At 36.4% G+C, this 21,221-nt stretch overlaps 1 protein-coding gene across 4 annotated transcripts in view; it reads right to left on the bottom strand.

Moving 5' to 3' along the window:
- The window catches only part of Myo61F (Myosin 61F), a 321,197-nt gene that overhangs the window by 23,969 nt on the left and 276,007 nt on the right, over positions 1-21,221 (bottom strand). For all 4 annotated transcript variants that reach the window (XM_069830414.1, XM_069830415.1, XM_069830413.1 and 1 more), the window contains exons 4-10: positions 11,949-12,019; positions 8,888-9,096; positions 7,065-7,247; positions 4,940-5,146; positions 3,571-3,830; positions 2,348-2,517; positions 1,206-1,360 (exon numbers count right to left, since the gene is read on the bottom strand). In XM_069830414.1, the coding sequence (XP_069686515.1) occupies positions 1,206-1,360; positions 2,348-2,517; positions 3,571-3,830; positions 4,940-5,146; positions 7,065-7,247; positions 8,888-9,096; positions 11,949-12,019 (1,255 nt within the window). The remainder of the gene's footprint in view (positions 1-1,205; positions 1,361-2,347; positions 2,518-3,570; positions 3,831-4,939; positions 5,147-7,064; positions 7,248-8,887; positions 9,097-11,948; positions 12,020-21,221) is intronic.

The raw sequence follows: 21,221 nt of genomic DNA, 5'->3' as shown, positions 1-21,221 counted from the left end.
CAGTAAAGCTACTGACATGAGTCTGTCGCATTTTTAGCACACTTAAATGCCATCGACTTGGCGGGATCGAACCTGCAACCTCGAGCACAGAAGGCCAGTGCTATACCAACTACGCTGCCCAGACCAACCCCACTTAGTACAGCCTGCTATTCGATCTACGTAAAGATTATTATTTTTTTGGTCATACAGAATACATCTGTTATGGTAACAATTAATATTAGAGGAGAAAAAACTCGCTATATATTTTAATATCTTTAGTAGCTGAAGTTATATCGAATAAATCATTATTTTGTTTCAGTCAGTCACTTATGATTTATCAATGGCAGAAAAGATTCTGTTACATCAAAGGTACAATTGTTAAAAATCACAAATACTTTTGACTTTCATGGAAGTCATCTTCAGGTGATATTTTGGCAAAACAATATTTGAAGACTAGGTGAATATTTAAATACAGTAAAACACTTATAACTAATCTGACCATGTGGGCTTTACATAAATTAGTGGAATAACATACATGGTTTTAAAATAACACACAGAGTAGAAAATCTTCATAATTGTGATATAATATGTTAAGGCACATGCCTCATCGTCGGGAATTCTCAACGTACATCATTTACAAAACGCCTCTCACCACGGCGAATAGACTGAGACCTCTTCACAACTCACATCATATAGCCTTCCAAGGCCAACAATTTTAAAAACATTTTTAATGATTTTAATCCAATAATTTAAGCACACTGCATGTGCCTTAACATATTATATCACAATTATGGTTGATGGAAGATTTTCTACTCTGTATGTTATTTTAAAACCATGTATGTTATTCACTAATTCATGTAAAGTACACATGGTCAGATTAGTTATAAGTGTTTCACTGTATTTAAATATTCACCTAGTCTTCAAATATTGTTTTGCCAAAATATCACCTGAAGATGACTTCCATGAAAGTCGAAAATATTCGTGATTTTTAACAATTGTACCTTTGATGTAACAGAATCTTTTCTGCCACTGATAAATGATAAGTGACGGACTGAAACAAAATAATGATTTATTCGATATAACTTCACAACACTTATCTGATATCCAACATGACTTTTAAATTTAGTAGCTGAACTTTAGAATGTGTCTAAATGTTAAATAAGGGAAAGTGACAATCCTATATTGATTCTTACTGTCTTATGAGTTGGCTAAATTATGAAGATTACCTCTCGGGCCATGGTTTTCTGCAGGTCTTTGCCTGCCTTTCTGTGGCTGATGTAATGGCCGTGATTTGAAAGATTTTCATTCATCTTAGCAAGGAAGCTTTTGTCAGTTGGTTCACCGGGTCGAAGACATTCCTCATCCATCAGAGAAATGATTCCTGCAACAAAATAATCCTTGTTTTAATATTTCCATGTCGTTTTTCAAGTTCAATGTAATGAAAGACAGAAAGAACAGATGAAGGAGAATGTATTTCACTTTTCAACTAGTTTACTGGTTGGTAACTATTTAAGCCCTACAGGAGGGAAGGAAGGGAACCAGTGTTATGAAAGTTGACAAAATAATAATAATAATAATAATAATAATAATAATAATAATAATAATAATAATAATAATTCTTTATTTATACTGGCAGAGTTAAGGCCATAGGGCCTTCTCTTACACTCTACCAGGTCACAAAGTATACAAGCAGTTAAAATTTAACAAAAAGTTAAAGAACAGAATACTAACATATTACAAAAAAGAATAAATAATAATAATAATAATAATAATAATAATAATAATAGCATAATAAAATCGACACTAAACAACATGAAAATAATACCATAATAGAAAAAAGAAAGTAAAATACATTGGAATATAGTAAAAGCAACTCATTTAGTACAAAAGGTTAATATGGAAAACGTAAGGTAGAATATAAGAAAATGGAATGTAATAAAATAATAATAAAAAAGAAAAGAAAAGAAATACGAATATTAAATAAAATTCACAATAAAATGGCTACGCTAATAAATTCATCGGCTGATAAAGAGAACAAAAGGGGAAAGGAAGGAAAGAAATATATAGCCTATATTTTTACAAAACTATCGCAGAGAAAAGAGTTTATAACTGAAAGGAATCTGAATTGAAAAAATGGAATTTTAATTTATTTTTGAAACTAGACAATGTCCGACAGTCTCTGACATGTTGTGGTAGAGAGTTCCAGAGATGAGCTGCAGAGACCGTGAAAGATGAAGAGTAGAAGGATGTTCTGTGTTTAGGAATGGAGAGTGTGATACTGTTTCATAAACCTATAATATTATTTTGGTGATGTAGGCTACCATAACCATAGTACACTAGAAACATTTAAAGTGAATCTCCCACTAACCCCTGTGCCGTTCCTCGATGAGGTCGCAGATGACCTTGTTGTTGAAGTACTCGACATGTTCCCACTCGATGCCCTCCCGCCGGTATTCCTCCTGCTCAGACTTGAGGGTCAGCTCGATGAACAACTGCTGCAGTTTCTCGTTGCAGAAATTGATGCAGAACTGCTCGAAACTGTAATTATCACATTACATACTTTTCAGACACAAATCTCAAGATTATTAAAATTATCTACATTAATCTCACTAGAGGTTTTGATTTATCTAGAGAAAATCAAAACTTGAGTGGGATTTAATTGACTATTACACGATTAAAAGAGAGTATATAAAGATTAGAAGAAGTAAAATACTCTAGAACAATAAAATATTAATTGATTTACTACTGAAAGTCTATTTCACTAATGTTAGCTTCACGAAAACGTTTGAATAGAGCCACTATTTTCAGTTAACTGTCTATGCTGTAAACAAATGACGATCACAAAGCATATTTTATTGTACCGTAAAGAATTTGCAATTTGAAATGTTCACAAATAAAGAAACAAATGGTAGGGAGGTGATAAAAACAGAAAAAAGTACATAAAGATTAGAAGAAGTAAAGTACTCTAATATAATAAAATAAATATTAATTGACTTACTAAAATTCTATTTCGCTAATGTTACCTTCACCAACATGTTTGAACAGAGCCGCCATTTTCAGTCAACTATCTATGCGGGAAACAAATTACGATCGCAAAGTATATTTTATAGTACCATAAAGAATTTGCAGTTTGAAATGTTGGCAAACAAAGAAACAAATGCTAGGGTAGTGATAAAAACAAACAAATGCTAGGGAAGCGATAAAATTAAACAAATGCTAGGCAAACGATAAAATTGGCTGCAGAGCTAAAATGGAGCCTACATCAGGACACAATAAGGCAGGAAACAAAACTTGGAGAATTTTTTCACTTTTTAAAAGAAAAATAAAGTGTTTGGTTCAGTATTCGGAAATTATTTTGAGTATAAAATACTAGACATCTTACTGTACTTAAAGCCCCGATATTTTGATTTCCGGTATTATTCATGCATTATTCGAGAGACTGTGTGTGCGTGCGTGCGAACTGATTAATTTAACAAAATAAAAGTCTTCTATAGGCCTACTATCTAATATGACGAAACGAAAGAATATGTTTAAGATAAATTGTTTATTTATAACATTTCAATGGATTACAAAGTGTGTGCCATTCCTCACCTGTTCCTCTCAAATATTTCAAAGCCATAAATGTCCAGAATGCCCATGACCTCTTTCTTGCGGCCCTGCTTGGGCTGTAGCGAGGTGTTGAGCCGTTTGACTAGCCATGTAAACAGTCGGTCGTATACTGCCTTGGCTAGAGCATCTCGTGCATAAATCGCCATCTCCCTGGTAAGAGGAGACGTCACTACATCTCCTCTGGCGTCAATTGTTCTGTGTGTGAAGGCACGGTCCAACTTGCTGGTCTTGCAACCTAGTAACTGTAAACAAATGCAATTCTAATCAGTAGAAATATACAACTAAAACCAATAGTATGAAACTGATACTGTATTTGTCTCTTTTTCATAAATATAGAGTCAACTTGATAGGATCAACAGCATTTTGGCTCTTACCAATTGGTGTATCATTGTATGTTTTACCTTATTTTGTCATTGTGCAAAGTAAGGGGAAAGTAAAGTGGTGGTACAAAAAATTTCAATATTTTCACAGAAGTATATACTGTATTTACCCAAATGTAAGTCGATCCTGAATCTAAGACGACGCTCTACTTTGAAGACATTTCCTAAGAATTTTCTTTATACACTTACCGGTACTATTCCATGCCATCACTATACTATACAATATAAAGACATTGACTTTGAGTAGGCATAATGATATTCCTTAATCTACGATTTTAAGACTACCCCAGATTCTTGGATTCGAGAATTCGGAAAAAATCTCGTCTTATATTCGATACTTTCAGTACTATCTTTGATCACAAAATACTGCTTTGACTTGCTTTTATCTGTTTGTCTATTCAGCCATCTTTGTACAACATTTTCTCCTGCAGTCTTAAGATGACTAATTTTATTCATATTCTCTATCTACGAATCAGCACATATGGAAGTTGTTGTTGTTGTTGTTTAGTCAACTGTCCGAAGACAGGTTTGAACCTCATAAGTGACACCAATAAGGCATCACTTGTGAGGCAACAAAGCCAGGAGATAATGCAGTAGGGTGGCCAGTTCCTTTCCTCCTCTGTTGCATACATCGCTGACTAGTAATGTATTATGGTAGTCAGATTTCAGATGTATACAAACAGCTTTGCATGTCATCTGACAATGTAGGAATCCATGGAAGAAGGCTGACGCCGGTCTAGCCTTGGCTGACTCACTCTGTAGTATGTGCAATTTATACTGTGCCATTTATTTTCTAATATTTAATAATAACATTATAAAATTGTTCTTCCTTTTTTACATGCACACACACACAAGATATAAAGTCTGTTTCTGCATTAGGATGAAACATATTCACTTTAAAGTTACGAGTTAAATTTAATCATTATTTTGTGGAAGGTGCGGTATTATCATGTCGGAGAGATTTAAGTTACCTTTGAAACAGCCTCAACACATTCTGGTTTAAGGACTTGAGCTCTGCCTTCCTCCTCTGTGAAGCCAACGTTGCCCATGTGCAATACACTGGCAACAATGCTGAAAATGTCATCCTGCTCCTGTTGGGTCAACTCGATCACCTGCATTGCCTTCCTTACTTGCTGGAACTGCGCGCGGTCATCTATTGTGTTAACCTTTCCTTCAACCTGTTAACAATCACGAACATTTTATATTAATAGTTATCAGCTTATCACTAGAGCCCGGAATTTTAGGTGCTAAAAGTTAAGAATGACACTGAGTGTGGATGAATGTGGTGCCCGTGAGGAGGGTTTTAAGCTTAGTTCACAAGAGTCCAATATGTAACAATAGACAACAGAGTCAGAAGGACTGAGCAATGGATCTTGTAAACCGTGTGCTAATTTGTAAGTGGTAGTTAAGAGGATTAAAGATCTTTAACGATACCAAAGGGAAAATACTGAATGACAAGAATGGCATCTCAAAGAAGTGGAGGTATGGCAATGATAAATCGTGCAATAGTTTGTAAGTGGTGGTTAAGAGGATTAGAGACCTTTAGCGGTACCGAAGGGAAAATAATGAATGACATCTCAAAGAAGTGGGGGCATGGCTTTTATATTTATAAACTATAGCAAGGAACAATATTAACTTTTAGCACCTAAAATTCGGGGCTCTACTTATCACATATAAATATACTGTAAAAGAAAGTTTGAACGACAATAACAGTGTTGAGAAAAGAAGTGATAAAGTATAGAGTATGCAAATGTACCATTTTATATAAATAATTACACGCACTTCCACAAATAGTAATCCAGTCACCAACGTGAAGTTCTGATATGGTTCAGAGTTCAATTCTTTGGCATTAGGATTTCACAATGTTGCAAAGTATAAAACTTAGTGAATAAATTATGGGAGATAGAAAGTATAAAAAGATTTAAAAAATACCTAAATAAGGGTGAAGAGTACTAATACTGACTCAGGAGTGTTGGAATAACATTTGTTTTTGAATGGAAAATCTCTTTGGTGCATCTAATAATAACGGGCTATTTCGTATGGTTCTTTTAGGATTGCTAACTTTTTTTTTGGTAGAAATTAAGAGAGAGAATAAGGAAATGACAAAATTTCACACATAAAATTGACAAATTATTCAGTTCAGTTACTATAGTCACGATGCTGTTATTCCCGGCGTGACTCCTCCTCTTTGCTTACGTCTTAGGAAGTCAAGGCTCTATAAAGTCTAGGTAGGTAGTATCGTTCGCCATTTTTGTTCTTTCGTTCCCGAGCTACCATACGAGGAATCTATTTGCCACACCGTTAAACATTATCATGTCGTAGCTCCTATGATAATAAATCAAACGCACTGTAATTCAGCAAATAATTGAGCGGCAAATAACGTCTTCGTGTGCTTTCTGCGAACGCCAACGAAAGAGCCAAAATGGCGGGCGATTATATTAAGTATTATCGAGCCTTAAGAAATGAATAACGTCTTCATCAGCGAATCACAAGACGCACATGTTTAAATGTAGCCAACCTGCAACGCGATTGGCTGCCGGAAACTAGAGCGACGGGACTATAAAAGACGATTTTATTCCAATCTTTGGCAGTCAGGCTTAAATCAAATGTATTTTGAGACAATTTTGTCTAGCATTATAGTTTTTCTCCTTGTTTTCATGACCCATAAAAATTGTAAGAATTAAGATAAATTATAACTTATAAATTGGCAATATTTCGGTAGAAGGCACAAGATCAAAGATCAAGATAATATGTTTTATAATAAATTAACTTACTACATGATTAAAAAATAAAGGAGGAAAATGCTCTCGAAGGGAAGAAAAATATGAGAGCCGCGAAATTGTTAAAAACTGAGGCCAAATACTGAAAATCCCGAGAAATATGGGAGGGTTGGCAACCTAGGTTCCGTGCAAAGGGAGATTAAGGAAAAGATAAGTGGGAAGACCACAACTGAAATGCAAGTACAATAGCAACATGAAGATTCATTGACAATTAACGAAATGAAACTGTCATTAGAAACAAACCATTATATTAGGCCTTATTTTATATTTAAATATAATTAATTAGTTTATTGTATTACATTGTTTTTAAACTTACCCCATGGGTAAAGTAGTAATAAGTGTCCAGATTCCTCTTGAGCTGTAGCTTTGCAAGCATTTCATCTTCTGCACCTGCCAGCAATTGATAGAAGATGTGGAAATTGCGTTCTCTTGGATTTTGGTGGATAACTCGTGACTTCTCAAGCAAGTAGTTCAGAATATTTCCTCCTATTGGACTACCCTGAAGTAGAAAGAACAAAATTGTATAAAGAACAAACAATAGTAGCACATTGAACAATAACCTCCATATTTAGTGATGATGCCATTCATGAACAGAACCTTCCCAAATCTTCAGAGTCTTGAATTGCACTAAAATAACCTGTGTTCTATATTGGGAATCAAGAAGAGGAATGAAAATCTTCTAGGCGTATACGAATTATGAATTATAAATAACAAATATCGGTAAACGTAGTTATTATAATAAAACAATCAATTTAAGGAGCAAATGCAAGGAAGATTTCTTTCATATGGAAAGGGAGGGAAATGTTAAAATGATAAGCTACAAAAGCAATCGATGTTTTTGACCATTGGTCTCCACTCCTTGCAGATGAAAGGGAGTCTATATGTTGCAGCTATTCTTGAAATAAAAGCTATTGAATAAATAAATTATGTTGAACTATCGAATTGCTGGATAATTCAGAAACCATTAAATGAATTCATCTGTTTACAAATAAAAATAATATAAAAAAAGACCTCACAGGTGTTATTAATTTGCTTTTCTTTAGGCCCGATGAAGACTAGTGTCATAAAGACGCGCATCCAATTATTTTGTTAATGTTGCGTCCCTGTGTCCACCCGTCCACACGTAGCGTCATAATGATTATCGGGATTTCTCACCTATCATAGCTACCCAATTTTTCCAGTCATGAGGCCAGGTGGACCCCATTCCAGACCCTAGATTCTTGAAAAATTGTTTGTGTATAGGTAGCATATATTTCTAGTACCAGTAGCCAAAAATGATCATCTCTAATGTACCGGTACTTCAAAAGCCAAAAACAACATTCTTGGATCGGTGTTGGGTAGAGTTCCCGGGTAGCTCAGTTGGTAGAGCGTTGGTTGGTACGTTAAACCAAAGGTCCCGGGTTCGATGCCCGGCCCTAGAACAATTTTTCCCTCGAAATTATTCAAATCAACTTTACAGGGAGTTATACCTGAAATCTTGATTTGCATAATACACGTCACTGTTCGTTAACAGAAAATCACAATTTAAATCACACGGAGTTAGTGTGCACTCGAAGTTGGTTGCTTGACGGTTGTCAGCCCACTTTGAGGTCTGTGGATATAGAGGGAAAAATTGGATCGGTGTCGGGTAGAGTTCCCGGGTAGCTCAGTTGGTAGAGCGTTGGTACGTTAAACCAAAGGTCCCGGGTTCGATGCCCGGCCCTAGAACAATTTTTCCCTCGAAATTATTCAAATCAACTTTACAGGGAGTTATACCTGAAATCTTGATTTGCACAACACTCAGCTGTTTACTGTAACTCACAGAAGTATGGAAGGATTACCTTGTGGAATCTATATGGAATGCAAGAAGGTCTTGTACTAATAACACTACAACAGAATTAATTTTGTTGTAGTCTAAATTTAATAAAATTAATATAGATTCTTGTAAAGAACAGTCATAATAACAGCAGAGGTTCAGTCTGAAAAATAAATATAAGGAAGAGATTTTGTGACCACATGTTTACATGGCATACAATTATGTTATTATGTGCTCTTAAAATACAACAACTGCATTCATCATGGTTGAAGAGGTTGTAGAGAAGAGATGTTAACCTTGTATTACATACGGAACAACTCTGCATTACTTGTATTTATATTTACCAAGGGATCAAACGAAATGTCCATATATTTGCCGAAGCGACTGGAGTTGTCATTGCGGTTGGTTTTTGCATTGCCAAAGGCTTCCAATACCGGATTGGACTGCAGAAGTTTGTCCTTCACGGACTCCACCTGTGAGCCATGGCCTGTGGCGGCTGCTATGAACTGCAGAACTTTCTTCGAGGCTTCTGTCTTCCCTGAACCAGATTCTCCTGCATAAACATTAACACATATTTATACAATTTTATTATGGATTGTGCAGTTACCATATGAACCGTTCAGAGCAGAAGTGGTGTAAGTCAAGAATGGGTAATGAGGGTTGAAGTAAACATTCTGTAAAATACAGCGCAAAGTAGCAATTAATATTCACTTTATTTAAACTATTAGTAGTCAGTGGATAGCAAGAACGACATATTAATTGCTACTTTGCGCTGGATTTTACAGAATTTTTACTTTAAATCTCATTATCCAATTTTGACTTACACCACTTTTGCTCTGAACGGCTCATATTTTAAATTTCTGAATAATGGACACAGAACTATACTTGTAAACTAACTCTTTCCAAGGAGGAGGCATTGTTCTGCACTAAAATTTTTAACCTAAATAACAGAAGCAATTTGTCTTAAAATCAACAATCAAGCGCATACTGCACATGAAATTCCAGAACTGCAAATCCTCGAATCAGTCTCAAGATAGATTTACTATAGATAAGAAACATATCCTAACAGATTCTGCAGCATAATCCAAAGTAGATGCAGTACTTGTCTTTTTACAGTCTCTCCTTCCATTTATTTATCTTACACACCGACAGTATATACTAATATAAATAAAAATAGCATTATGTTTCTGTGTTCTGTATGGTTGTGAAACTTGGACTCTCACTTTGAGAGAGGAACAGAGATTAAGGGTGTTTGAGAATAAGATTCTTAGGAAAATATTTGGGGCTAAGAGAGATGAAGTTACAGGAGAATGGAGAAAGTTACACAACACAGAACTGCACGCATTGTATTCTTCACCTGACATAATTAGGAACATTAAATCCAGACGTTTGAGATGGTAAGGACATGTAGCACTTATGGGCGAATCCAGAAATGCATATAGAGTGTTAGTTGTGAGGCCGGAGGGAAAAAGACCTTTGGGGAGGCCGAGACGTAGATGGGAGGATAATATTAAAATGGATTTGAGGGAGATGGGATATGATGATAGAGACTGGATTAATCTTGCACAGGATAGGGACCTATGGCGGGCTTATGTGAGGGCAGCAATGAACCTACGGGTTCCTTAAATGCCATTTGTAAGTAAGTAGGTATTATGTTTAAATCCGGATTATATTTTAATATTTCCAATAAAAGCACAGTTTTTTGTCAATGCATTTATTGCTAAAGTTTGATTACTTTCTAACAGTTCTGTTAACTTTTCAGTAATTAAAGACTTAACTAAACTAATGACAGGAAAACTTAAAATTCACTTTTAAAAATTGTTCACTTTCAACAGCAACAATATGAAGTCTGTTATAAGACTGCTTGTCTTACTGATGCTGCGTACGAAGACAGAATACCTAATTAGTGATTTTTTGTGGTAAAAAGTGCTTTGCAAAAACTGAATTCACGTACTACAGTTTATATGTTTGCAAAATTGAGTAACAGTAGAACCCCGCTAGAATACTGAAGAACGCCCCTTACGCAACTTACTAGGTTCATCTATGGGAAGAGAACACCTATTCACATACACTGCATTGAAACAAGGAAGCACAACAAAATAAAAACTTTTCTCAACTTTATTGGGAAGCTAGAAGCAAAATGGGTTAAATGATCCCAAATTGCGGCCATTAGAGAACAACAAAAACAATAGAACTCCGCTAGTCCGAACTAATTGGGCCGGCTTATCGAAATTTCAGATTAAGCAGGGGACAGTAATGGAAGCAGGATAACCAGGCTTTATCCCTTTCCCACCCTTCACTGTCCACTGCTTTGTTCAGTTTCAAAGTCATTCACCAGTGATAACATAAGTTGTACTGTATATCTGTGTATTATACATTTTGAGTTTCTAAATACTGTAGCATTAAATTGATTGAGCTTCAGTTCAAAATTTTGTCCTTTCTCTTCTCTCTCTCTCTCTCTCTCTCTCTCTCTTTGCATGTTCGGATTATCCGGAATTTTGTACAAGCAGGGTTCTACTATACTTTCAGTTACAAATTGCTTAAATATATAATATTATATTCTTTAAATAAAAAATATCTATACTCACAATACCGGTACTAATTTTAAATAATAGGAATGAAACAATTTCCGAGAAACTATTCTGTGAAAATAAGTGTAACTCTGTTAAACAACAGTAGAAACAACTTACTAAACACACGGTTTCTGAACTAAAACCATATTTCTAAATTATATATATATATATATATATATATATATACAATATTCTGAAAAATATATTAGCTCGCCCTTAAGGGTGCTATTCATAGACATTTCGCCAGCCCGCGCTACGAGCGTGCTAAACTAGCCCCGACTATCGTCTGATTACTTGTACAGGATTCATACCTTATCACATCGCTAACACTGGTTTATGAATACGAAAAACGTTAGTTCGCTGATCATCCACCGGAAGCCCGCGCTAAGAATGTCTATGAATATGGCCCTAAGACACTACAAGTAAAGCTTCAAGAATAGTAGTCAAAAGCCAATCACAAGATGAACAGGTGAGCATTTTGTGTCCTCCAACGACTGAAAGTGAGATGCAAGAGATTCAATAATAGAACGGGAGATGTCCCATCAAATTGGAACGACTGGAAATACTAATGCATTACAAAGTAGCCTACCATTTTAGTATTAGCCTACTTACAAAATGTTCAAAACCAAAATCTGTATTCCTCTTCTGTGAATATTAGTATCTATGTTTCACCTTGCTAAATTATGTTGTCATTAGATCAAAAAGTATTCGTTTTATTTATAGAAGCTTATAAAAATCTTGAAACTCAATATTAAGATTGTCTCGGAAAGGATACCAGTACGTATTTGTTTCACCGTGTCGTAATATTAATGGAGCCGAAACAAGCACAAACCTGAAATAAGTATACATTGTCCTCTGTTTTCTTCTGTCAGCGACCTGTATGCCGTGTCTGACACTGCAAATCTGAAACAAACATAAATCAATATTATTCAATAATGCAGTCGACTGTGATTCAAGATAGCCACGGTTTCTGCACCATGTCATGGATGTAGAAATATAATATAATTCGGACCTATGTATTGGTTCGATCATTAAGGGACCTACCTACCCTATATGTTGGATCCGTCACGAGAACTGGAGAATAACCTATTGGTACATAATCTTATACCAATACGTAGCATGTATTCGTGACAGAAGTACAACAATATAAAAGTATCTATAGGCCTACTCTATACTATTAGTCCCGTCGGTCTAATTTCCGGCAGCCACTCACGTTGCAGGTCGGCTACATTTAAACGTGTGCGTCTTGTGATTCGCTGATGAAGATGTTAAGCATTTCCTAAGGCTGGATAAATACTATAATATAATCGCCCGCCATTTTGGCTCTTTCGTTGGCGTTCGCAGAAAGCACACGAGGACGTTATTTGCCGCTCAATTATTTGCTGAATTACAGTGCGTTTGATTTATTATCATAGAAGCTACGACATGATAATGTTTAACGGTGTGTAGATCCTTCGTCTGGTAGCTCTGCAACGAAAGAACAAAAATGGCGAACGATACCATCTACCTAGACTTTATAGAGCCTTGACTTCCTAAGACGTAAGCAAAGAGGAGGAGTCACGCCGGGAATAACAGCGTCGCGACAATAATGTCTCATGATTCTTAAGGCACATAGTACGTAGAATGAGAACTGGAAGCAACTTAAGTTTCACTTTATAAATCTCATTATAGTATCATACAAAGGTGAACCGCTTCAGAGTTGTTTCTCCAATCATTTCCATCTTTATATCAATGTTAATTAACTGAGTAATGGTTACTTGCAATTTACGTTTATCTATGATGTAACTGATATTGGTAAAATTGAATACATAGATGAAGTGAAAGGAAAGCATTCAGGTCAGGATCAAACCCACAGCCTTATGCTTTGCAGTCAGGTGCTTTATCAAATGAGACGCCATGTGGTAACCTTCTTGTGACAGTTAGCCTTTGCCTTGGCATATACACACTTGCACACTTACAGAATTGTCAGGTAGACGTGAATCAAGATTCTACAATAAATGGCCATTCTAGATCCATTTATAATGTACGAGATTCAGAAAATTGTAAGCTACAAATTCCTTTTCATTAACCAAATTATTCAAGAGATGAATATGAAACATTTGAAATTTCTACAACTTCTCTGTGCTTAATAAACTCATTCTCAATCGGTAATTTATTACTGTACCGGTACACATTTTGTCTCGACTTTTCGGAAGCCTCTATATACCTTTTTGGCATAATAGCTTTGCTTTCCGTAACAATTTTCCCTTTGGCCGTAAAGCCGTAATAGTGGTGAAAAATCCGTAATAATGATGGAAAATCAGAAACAGTTGATTCCTCTGTTGTAATAATAATAATAATAATAATAATAATAATAATAATAATAATAATAATAATAATAATAATAATAATACTAATAATAATAATAATAATTATTATTATTATTATTATATGATATATTTGTCAGCCAACTTTACCATTCATAGTTATGGTGGACCATCATATTTTCTTCTTTTCGATCCACCATCCCTTTAATACATCCCACCCTTTTCTATTAATATATTCATTTGCCAAGTGTTTTCTGATTACTTTCTATGCTTCTGTTTTAAATGAATTACTATCTATTCTTCTCTATCTATCCTATTCTATTCTCTCTCTCATACCTAGATTGCCTCCCTTCCATTTCTCGCTTTCCTATTAAATTTTACATATTCCCTTCCTTATATAATTTATAGTATTTATTTTATTCTCTATTCTCAAATCTACCTGCTCTTTATCATTATTTTTCAACTATTTTGTCCGAAATTGTAGTAGTAATAATAATAATAATAATAATAATAATAATAATAATAATAATAATAATAATAATAACTTTTTTGTAGCATTATAAGGTTGCTCAAATCCATCGCACTTCATATTAGCCAATAAAACACAAACAATGAAAACAATTTGTAATGGAAAGATGTGTTTACATCACGTGACATTATTTCTCAGTATCAATAATAATTCGCCATGCCAGACTAGTATTCATTTTTACTTGATATGTGTAATCTCAGCATGCTGGAGGTTTAATTTTAATTTCGAACTGATACAAAGTAATTTTTACATAAAGAAATGAGTTGTAACGTAGGAAAATAGAATGTGGTGAATTATTTATTATTGAAGTAGGTGAAAGAAATATCCACAAATTAGAAACACAGTATTATAAACATTGAGTGTGTGTGTGTGGCTTAGACAAACGCAACAATCAAATACATTGATACATAAGATTTACGCAACAGTGACAGAACATAACCATGGATATAAGAAATCAGTTCACCATAAATGAATGAATCGGTGAAGTCTAGGCGTAGGAGTTCGGCAGAAAACGTAATGTACATACTGTCATTATATCATAATAGCTATTAAGTTAACTTTAGCATATTGTATATTAAATGACTTTAGAATATCGCGTTATTGGATTATTGATTTATTTATTTTTGGTGCAAGGAACATTTTTTATGTTATGTATTTATTTATCCCTGTAGAAAACCATAAAAAACATACGTACGCTTATTTTAAAGTCTTTGTAGAGTCTATAAGCTATAAGTACTTATGCGGTATTCTGAAGTATAGCGATACAAGCAAAAAGCGGTATCCTGAAATATGTAAGCTACAAGGTTCTTTTAATAATATAATTAATTGGGATAGTGAAACCAATATATATTATTTAAATTGGAAAGTTTACAAAAATCTACAGCAATAACAACGTATCGCGGGGAATATACTGTGACTCTAATGAAAAACTACAAAACAAATAAGGCTATTCGGTTTTGCAAAGAAGCGATTTGTATGTTAATTTGTATTGCGTGTATGAATGTTGAAGAATGAGTCATCTGTTAATGGACTCGCCTTGAATACGGAAACATTTCGTGTCACATTTAGTGGGGGCGTTTAACCATGCCACGCAGGTCTCATCGAAAGCTTAGTTTAATCTGCACGAAGACTTTTCTGTCCAAATTTCAACGAAATGTTAACAATAAATTTTATCCATTCATCTGTACGAAGTACGCATAATAAAACCATTCTGCATTTAACCATATAACACCAAGTCCACGTGTGAGGTAGATGATATTCAGAAACTAAAAAATAATGTACACACATTTTTTTTAGTTGGTTATTTAACGACGCTATATCAACTACTGGGTTATTCAGCGTCGATGGGGTTGGTGATAGCGAGATGATATTTGGCCAAGTATTCGCCACAGATTACCTGACATTCGCCTTAAGGTTGGGAAAAACCTCGGAAAAAAACCCAATCAGCTAATCACCCCAAGCGGAAATCGAATCCAATAATAATAATAATAATAATAATAATAATAATAATAATAATAATAATAATACAACCTTCTTTTTTCTCTCTCGCTGTTATTTATACTCGCTTTAACATCTCTGGCCATATCGCGAGTTAATCTTCTGCGTGAAATCCGAAGGCCTGTGTACTATTGTTGAGACTGGTTCTATTGTTGTGAACTACACTATCTACCAAAAAGTAATTGGGCACCCAGGATTTTACGTGTTAGATGCCGTGTTTCGGTGGCTACTATGCAGTGGTATGCAGGCAATAATGTTCACCGGTTGGACTGGCCTGCACAGAGTCCTGATCTCAATCACATTGAGCACCTTTGAGATGAATTGGACCGGCGATTGAGGTTTCGGGAAATTCGCCCAACTTCCATTGTCCAACTGAGTGCCATGTTGCAAGAGAAATGGCGACGCATTCCAGTGGATATCCTACACAAACTAGTGGAGAGCATGCCTGACAGGGTGGCTGCTGTTATAGCAACAAGAGGTGGTACCACGAGGTTCTAAAGGGGCAAAAACAATGCCCAATTACTTTTTGGTAGATAGTGTAGATGGCGACTGTATAGGCCTATGTAGGTTATTACTGATTTGTTATGAATATGAGTTCGGTGATGAATGAGGTCGGTGATATTCAGGGATGTTGTGGCCCGAATTTCCTTACGGTTGAGGGAAAACCCTGAAAAACCTCAACCAGGAAATTCAACCCACCAGGAATCGAACCCAGGCCCTCTGCGTAAGAGACCAGCATGCTGACCCCTACACCACAGAGGTGGTCACAACCTTTTTATTGCGTATGAGAAAATAAAGTGCAATTTAAATTGCATTGTACTTGATGCACTTGCTTGAATGTTGTAGTTTTTGGCGTCGCCTTCTTGTAAGCCTCTATTTCTTGCTCGCTGGGAGCCGCATTATGGAAGTGGTTCAGGGAGTTTAAGGCTGTCTTCTCGTGGCATTGTCCATTATTAACGCTCCATTACCCGCGATTGGATCTGTAATATCTGTCAGACACAGTTTCTGGTAAACAGTCGGGTCACGACGTGTGAGCTTGACCTCCCTCCTCCCACACTTGGCTGCTGATGTCACCCGAGCTCGCTATCCTCGGCGTCCCACGATTCCACCGTCCTTAACATGTGAACGACTTGCTGCGTGCGATTCATGATCCTGATAGACCATCACAATTCAAGGGATAGCATGTTTCACTTCAGAATAATATTTAAAGTCCTTAAGTATGGGGCAGGCCCTCTTCGAATATTTCGGTGGACCTGATATTTCTCATTGACTCAGTTTCGCCATATCCCTTCCCCTAAATCCGAGTGGCTTTTATGGTTCAAAAAATGGTTAAATAAGTATGCAGTATTTTCTATAACAACTCAGGACATAATATATGGACGGACCAGTTCAAAAGAAAACAACTCAAAATGCAAATTTTTAAAATAATTATTGCATTTTAAAGCTTCATGTTGCTGTGAAAAATCCAAGGTTCATTGAAATTACTCCAAATTCTGTTAATGATGTTTCTTATATAATATAAGTTCCAATTAGCATTATGTTAATTGGAGCGTTGAGTGACTTCAGCCGAATTTGGAATAGGCACCGACTGATTTGAACTGCCAACATAGAAAACAAAAAATCACTATCTGTTCAAGAGCGCCACACTCAATCGCTTTCACCTTCATCTTGACGATAATAAAATCCTAAACTAACCTTACCTAACCTAACACAAATCCTAAACTAACCTAACCTAACATAACTTGTCACAGATTCGCCTATACAAGGCATAACAAAAGCCTAAACTATCCTAACCTGTCACAGTTTTGTATATGCAAAGCATAATAAAAGCCTAAACTAACCTAACCTGTCACTAAAATCCTAAACTAACCTAACCTAACCTGTCACAGATTTGCCTATACAAGGCATAACAAAACCTTAAACTACCGTAACCTAACCTGTCAAGAGATAAGTACGTAAGACATAATAAAAGTCTAAACTAACCTAACCTGTCATAACACTCCATTTTCTTACCCCTACACACTTCCCTGAAGTATGAAAATGGCTAAATTTGTACCCCGCTGGAACATTGCAAACTAGCGTGAAACGTTCGTAATATCTCATAAGTTACTGTATGTTGGTACGACATGTAAGACGGCTGAAGATGCATATCTGCAATAGGAAAAGAAGTCACTCAACGCTCGTTTAACCGATTTTTCACTGCAATATGAAACTATAAAATGCAGTTATCTTAAAATTTCGCATTTTGAATTGTTTCCCTTTTAAACTGGCCCGTCGATATGCATTAAGTATGTTTCTATACATACAGAGTGATTCAAACCATTGTGCTCAAAATGAAGAAGGTTACAAGACAGTTGGAATATGGCAATTTTATAATACGAAGAACTCATGGTCTATGAAGTAAACCAGAGTCAGTATAAGTCTGTGAAAGTCCAGCGCTGTGGAATAAAAGTTAGAATGTCTGACTGTGAAACGAGCGGGCCCAGGTTCAAATCCTGGTTGGGACAAGTTACCTGCTTGGGATTTTTTCCGAGATTTTCCTTCAGCCAATTAATTTTGTATTACGCCAATAGTTGTTGGAACTGACGACCACCTCATTCAATGCAGGCATTGATTGCATAGTCGAAGGAAAGTCTGACACACTCTCAAATACTCCAGGCTTCTCCGAACCACATCAGATGCTGCAAATATTCTGGCTGAAAGTGTTTCTGGATCTTCCACTAGTGTCTCGTAAACGAGGCTTTTGATATGCCCCCAGAGAAAGGCATAAAGAGGCATCAAATCAGAGCAGCGGATCGGCCATTCAATCGGACCTCCTCTTCCGATCCGTAACCCTGGATATGCTAGGTTTAGAAAGTCTTGTACAGCAAGAGTAAAATGTGCCGGTGCATCCACATCTGTTCACGCGCGATAAGTAACACATTTTCTAACAACTCTGAAACAACTTGTTGCAAAAGTTATAAATCTTCCCATTTAAACGTGGTGGCAGAAGGTAAGGTGTAAAGTATGAATACATCCGCAGTGTAGGTTCTCATATTAGGGCTTGTACTAACTGAGGATTATTTTGGAGAACACAGGTTCCTAGTCGAAAAATTTTATATTTCGACCCCTCTGTAAGTTCTTTCAGTTAATGCACAACGTGTTGAATCACTAGGTATACCATATATGTACGGTACGTTACTGTTTGTGCCTGTCTAGAGGCATAAAGATGACACCCGCATCTTAAAAATAGGATTAAGGACTTTATTGATAGACGGTAGTATATTATACACACTACTTAAAGGGTGTAATTGATATCTTGTTATTTGAAGTGTTCTGTCAGTGAGGAAGTGTGTTGTGTCAGTGAAGTGTGTAGTGTCAATGAAGTCTATTGTGTAAGTGAAGTGTGTTTGTGTCAGTGAAGTGGCTGTGCAAAGTATTTGAACAGTGAAATGGTTAGAAGTGTTAGTGAAATCAGGTAGAATCAGTGCAGTGAGTGAGTTGACAGCGAAATAAGTGTAGTGCCGAAAGGTACTTGTGCAGGTATGAACCTGTCACACTCGTGGGTCTTAGTTCGAACTTAGGGTTAAGATACAAATTAGATTTACTTTATGTTATTTTAAGTGACCATGCTTCATTTAATTTAGGATGCTCCTTGTTATTATTATTTTATTATTATTATTATTATTATTAATTATTGTTTATTAGTTGTGTTTATTATTGTCATTATTGAGTGTAATTAGTTACCACTGCCACCGGGTATATACCCATTTGCAGTGTGAATAAATACACATACATACTTATATACCTTCATCACCACACTCTTTGGGTAATCACTTAAGAGTAGAGCTAGGATTTATATGTAGTAAGAGTTAAGAATGACGCCGAGTATAGTTGAGTCGATGTGATGCAGGTTAAGAAGGTTTTAAGCCTGGTTGACAAGACTCGAAATGCAAGAAAAGTCACAAGGACTAGACAATGCAGCTTTTAAATTCCCACTGTTTTGTAAGTGGTGGTTAAGAGGATTAAAGACCCTTAGCGCTAACTAATGGAAGTACAGAATGACAAGAATGGCAAGTATAAGGAGTTGGGTATGGCTTGCATGTTTATAAACTATACCGACTAAAAATATTAGCTTTTATTACTTACGAATCCTAGCTCTACTTATGAGCCATGTTCCGGAACAGGCAAGCAATCTGTCCGTTAAGTAGCGTAAACTGGCCGAATTTATTGCTCTCAGCCGGAAAACATGAGGGTAGATGTGGGTAGCCGTGTGGAATATGTGAAAACGCCCAGAAAAAGAAGAATGTTGGGAATATAATATTGGGATTTAGAAGATAATAAATTGATGGTTTTAGGGATTACCAATATACAATCGGGAGATTAACTTCGATGTCTGTCAATTTGTTAGCCTACAAAATAAGACTGGCATAGACTGTCGTTCCAACTCGATGTTTCATACACATAAAACTGTTATCTAATCGTCTTTTGTCAGATAAAATGCATTACTCAAATCTAGAGTGTGTACTTTGTTAAAATATTAACCTGCTCTTATCGTCAGCTTCAGGATACACGAAGACAGGGATATTTTAATAAATTGTATATCATGTTCTTGGAACTTCAATGTCATTTATATGTTACTAGCTTCAAGCGAAAGGAGTAGGTAATTTAATACGATAAGATTGTCCAACGAAACTGTATACAGAATTTTGATGATAACTTAATTGCGATGCTATTTATTTTATGCATAACGAACCTTAGTCAATTTCCAGGCGGTGTGTAATATGAAGAGAGTCTCTTATCTACCCTGATACTTTGATTTCTGTCCACATTTTGGCTTGCCTTTTCGAGGGCGGACCCGGAATGGAACCTTACACTTAGACTTTCTTTTACCTAACTGTGTGCCCTATATATGCGATGGTTGTTCAAGTCCGACAGGCGGCCTGGGTGGCGTTCGTGAACCCGACACTGACAAGTGGGCCATCCTGCCTTTGCCCCGACAGAGACAGGTATTATTCCTAGACGAATACGTGATAAACCCCATGATCCGGAGTCCCAAGCCTTTCCTATATATGCGATGATTGTTCCAGTCCGACAGGCGGCATGGGAGGAGTTCGTGAACGTGACACTAACAAGTGGACAATCCTGCCTTTGCCTCGGCAGAGACAGGTCCCATTTCTAAATGCGTGATAAACCCCATGACCTGGAATCACAAGCCTTTCCTATATATGCGATTATTGTTCCAGTCCAACATGTGGCCAGGGAGGCGTTCGTGAACCCGACACTGACAAGTGGACCATCCTGCCTTTGCCTTGACAGAGATAGGTTCCATTCCTAGACGAATACGTGATAAACCTCATGACTTGGAGTCCCAAGCCTTTGCTATGTATGCGATTATATGTGGCCTGGGTGGCGTTCGTGAACCCGACACTGACAAGTGGGCCATCCTGCCTTTGTCCCGGCAGAAACAGGTTCCATTCCTAGACGAATGCGTGATAAACCCCATGACTTGGAGTCCCAAGCCTTTGCTATGTATGCGATTATATGTGGCCTGGGTGGCGTTCGTGAACCCGACACTGACAAGTGGACCATCCTGCCTTTGTCCCGACAGAGACAGGTTCCATTCCTAGACGAATACGTGATAAACCCCATTACTTGGAGTCCCAAGCCTTTGCTATGTTTGCGATGATATGTGGCCTGGGTGGCGTTCGTGAACCCGACACTGACAAGTGGGCCATCCTGCCTTTGTCCCGACAGAGACAGGTTCCATTCCTAGACGAATACGTGATAAACC

The sequence above is a fragment of the Periplaneta americana genome, chromosome 7, assembly GCF_040183065.1.
Source record: "Periplaneta americana isolate PAMFEO1 chromosome 7, P.americana_PAMFEO1_priV1, whole genome shotgun sequence".
In the NCBI taxonomy this organism is placed as follows: Eukaryota; Metazoa; Arthropoda; class Insecta; order Blattodea; family Blattidae; genus Periplaneta; species Periplaneta americana.
Note: the sequence above shows the minus strand (reverse complement) of the source record. Positions and strands in the feature narration are given on the sequence as shown.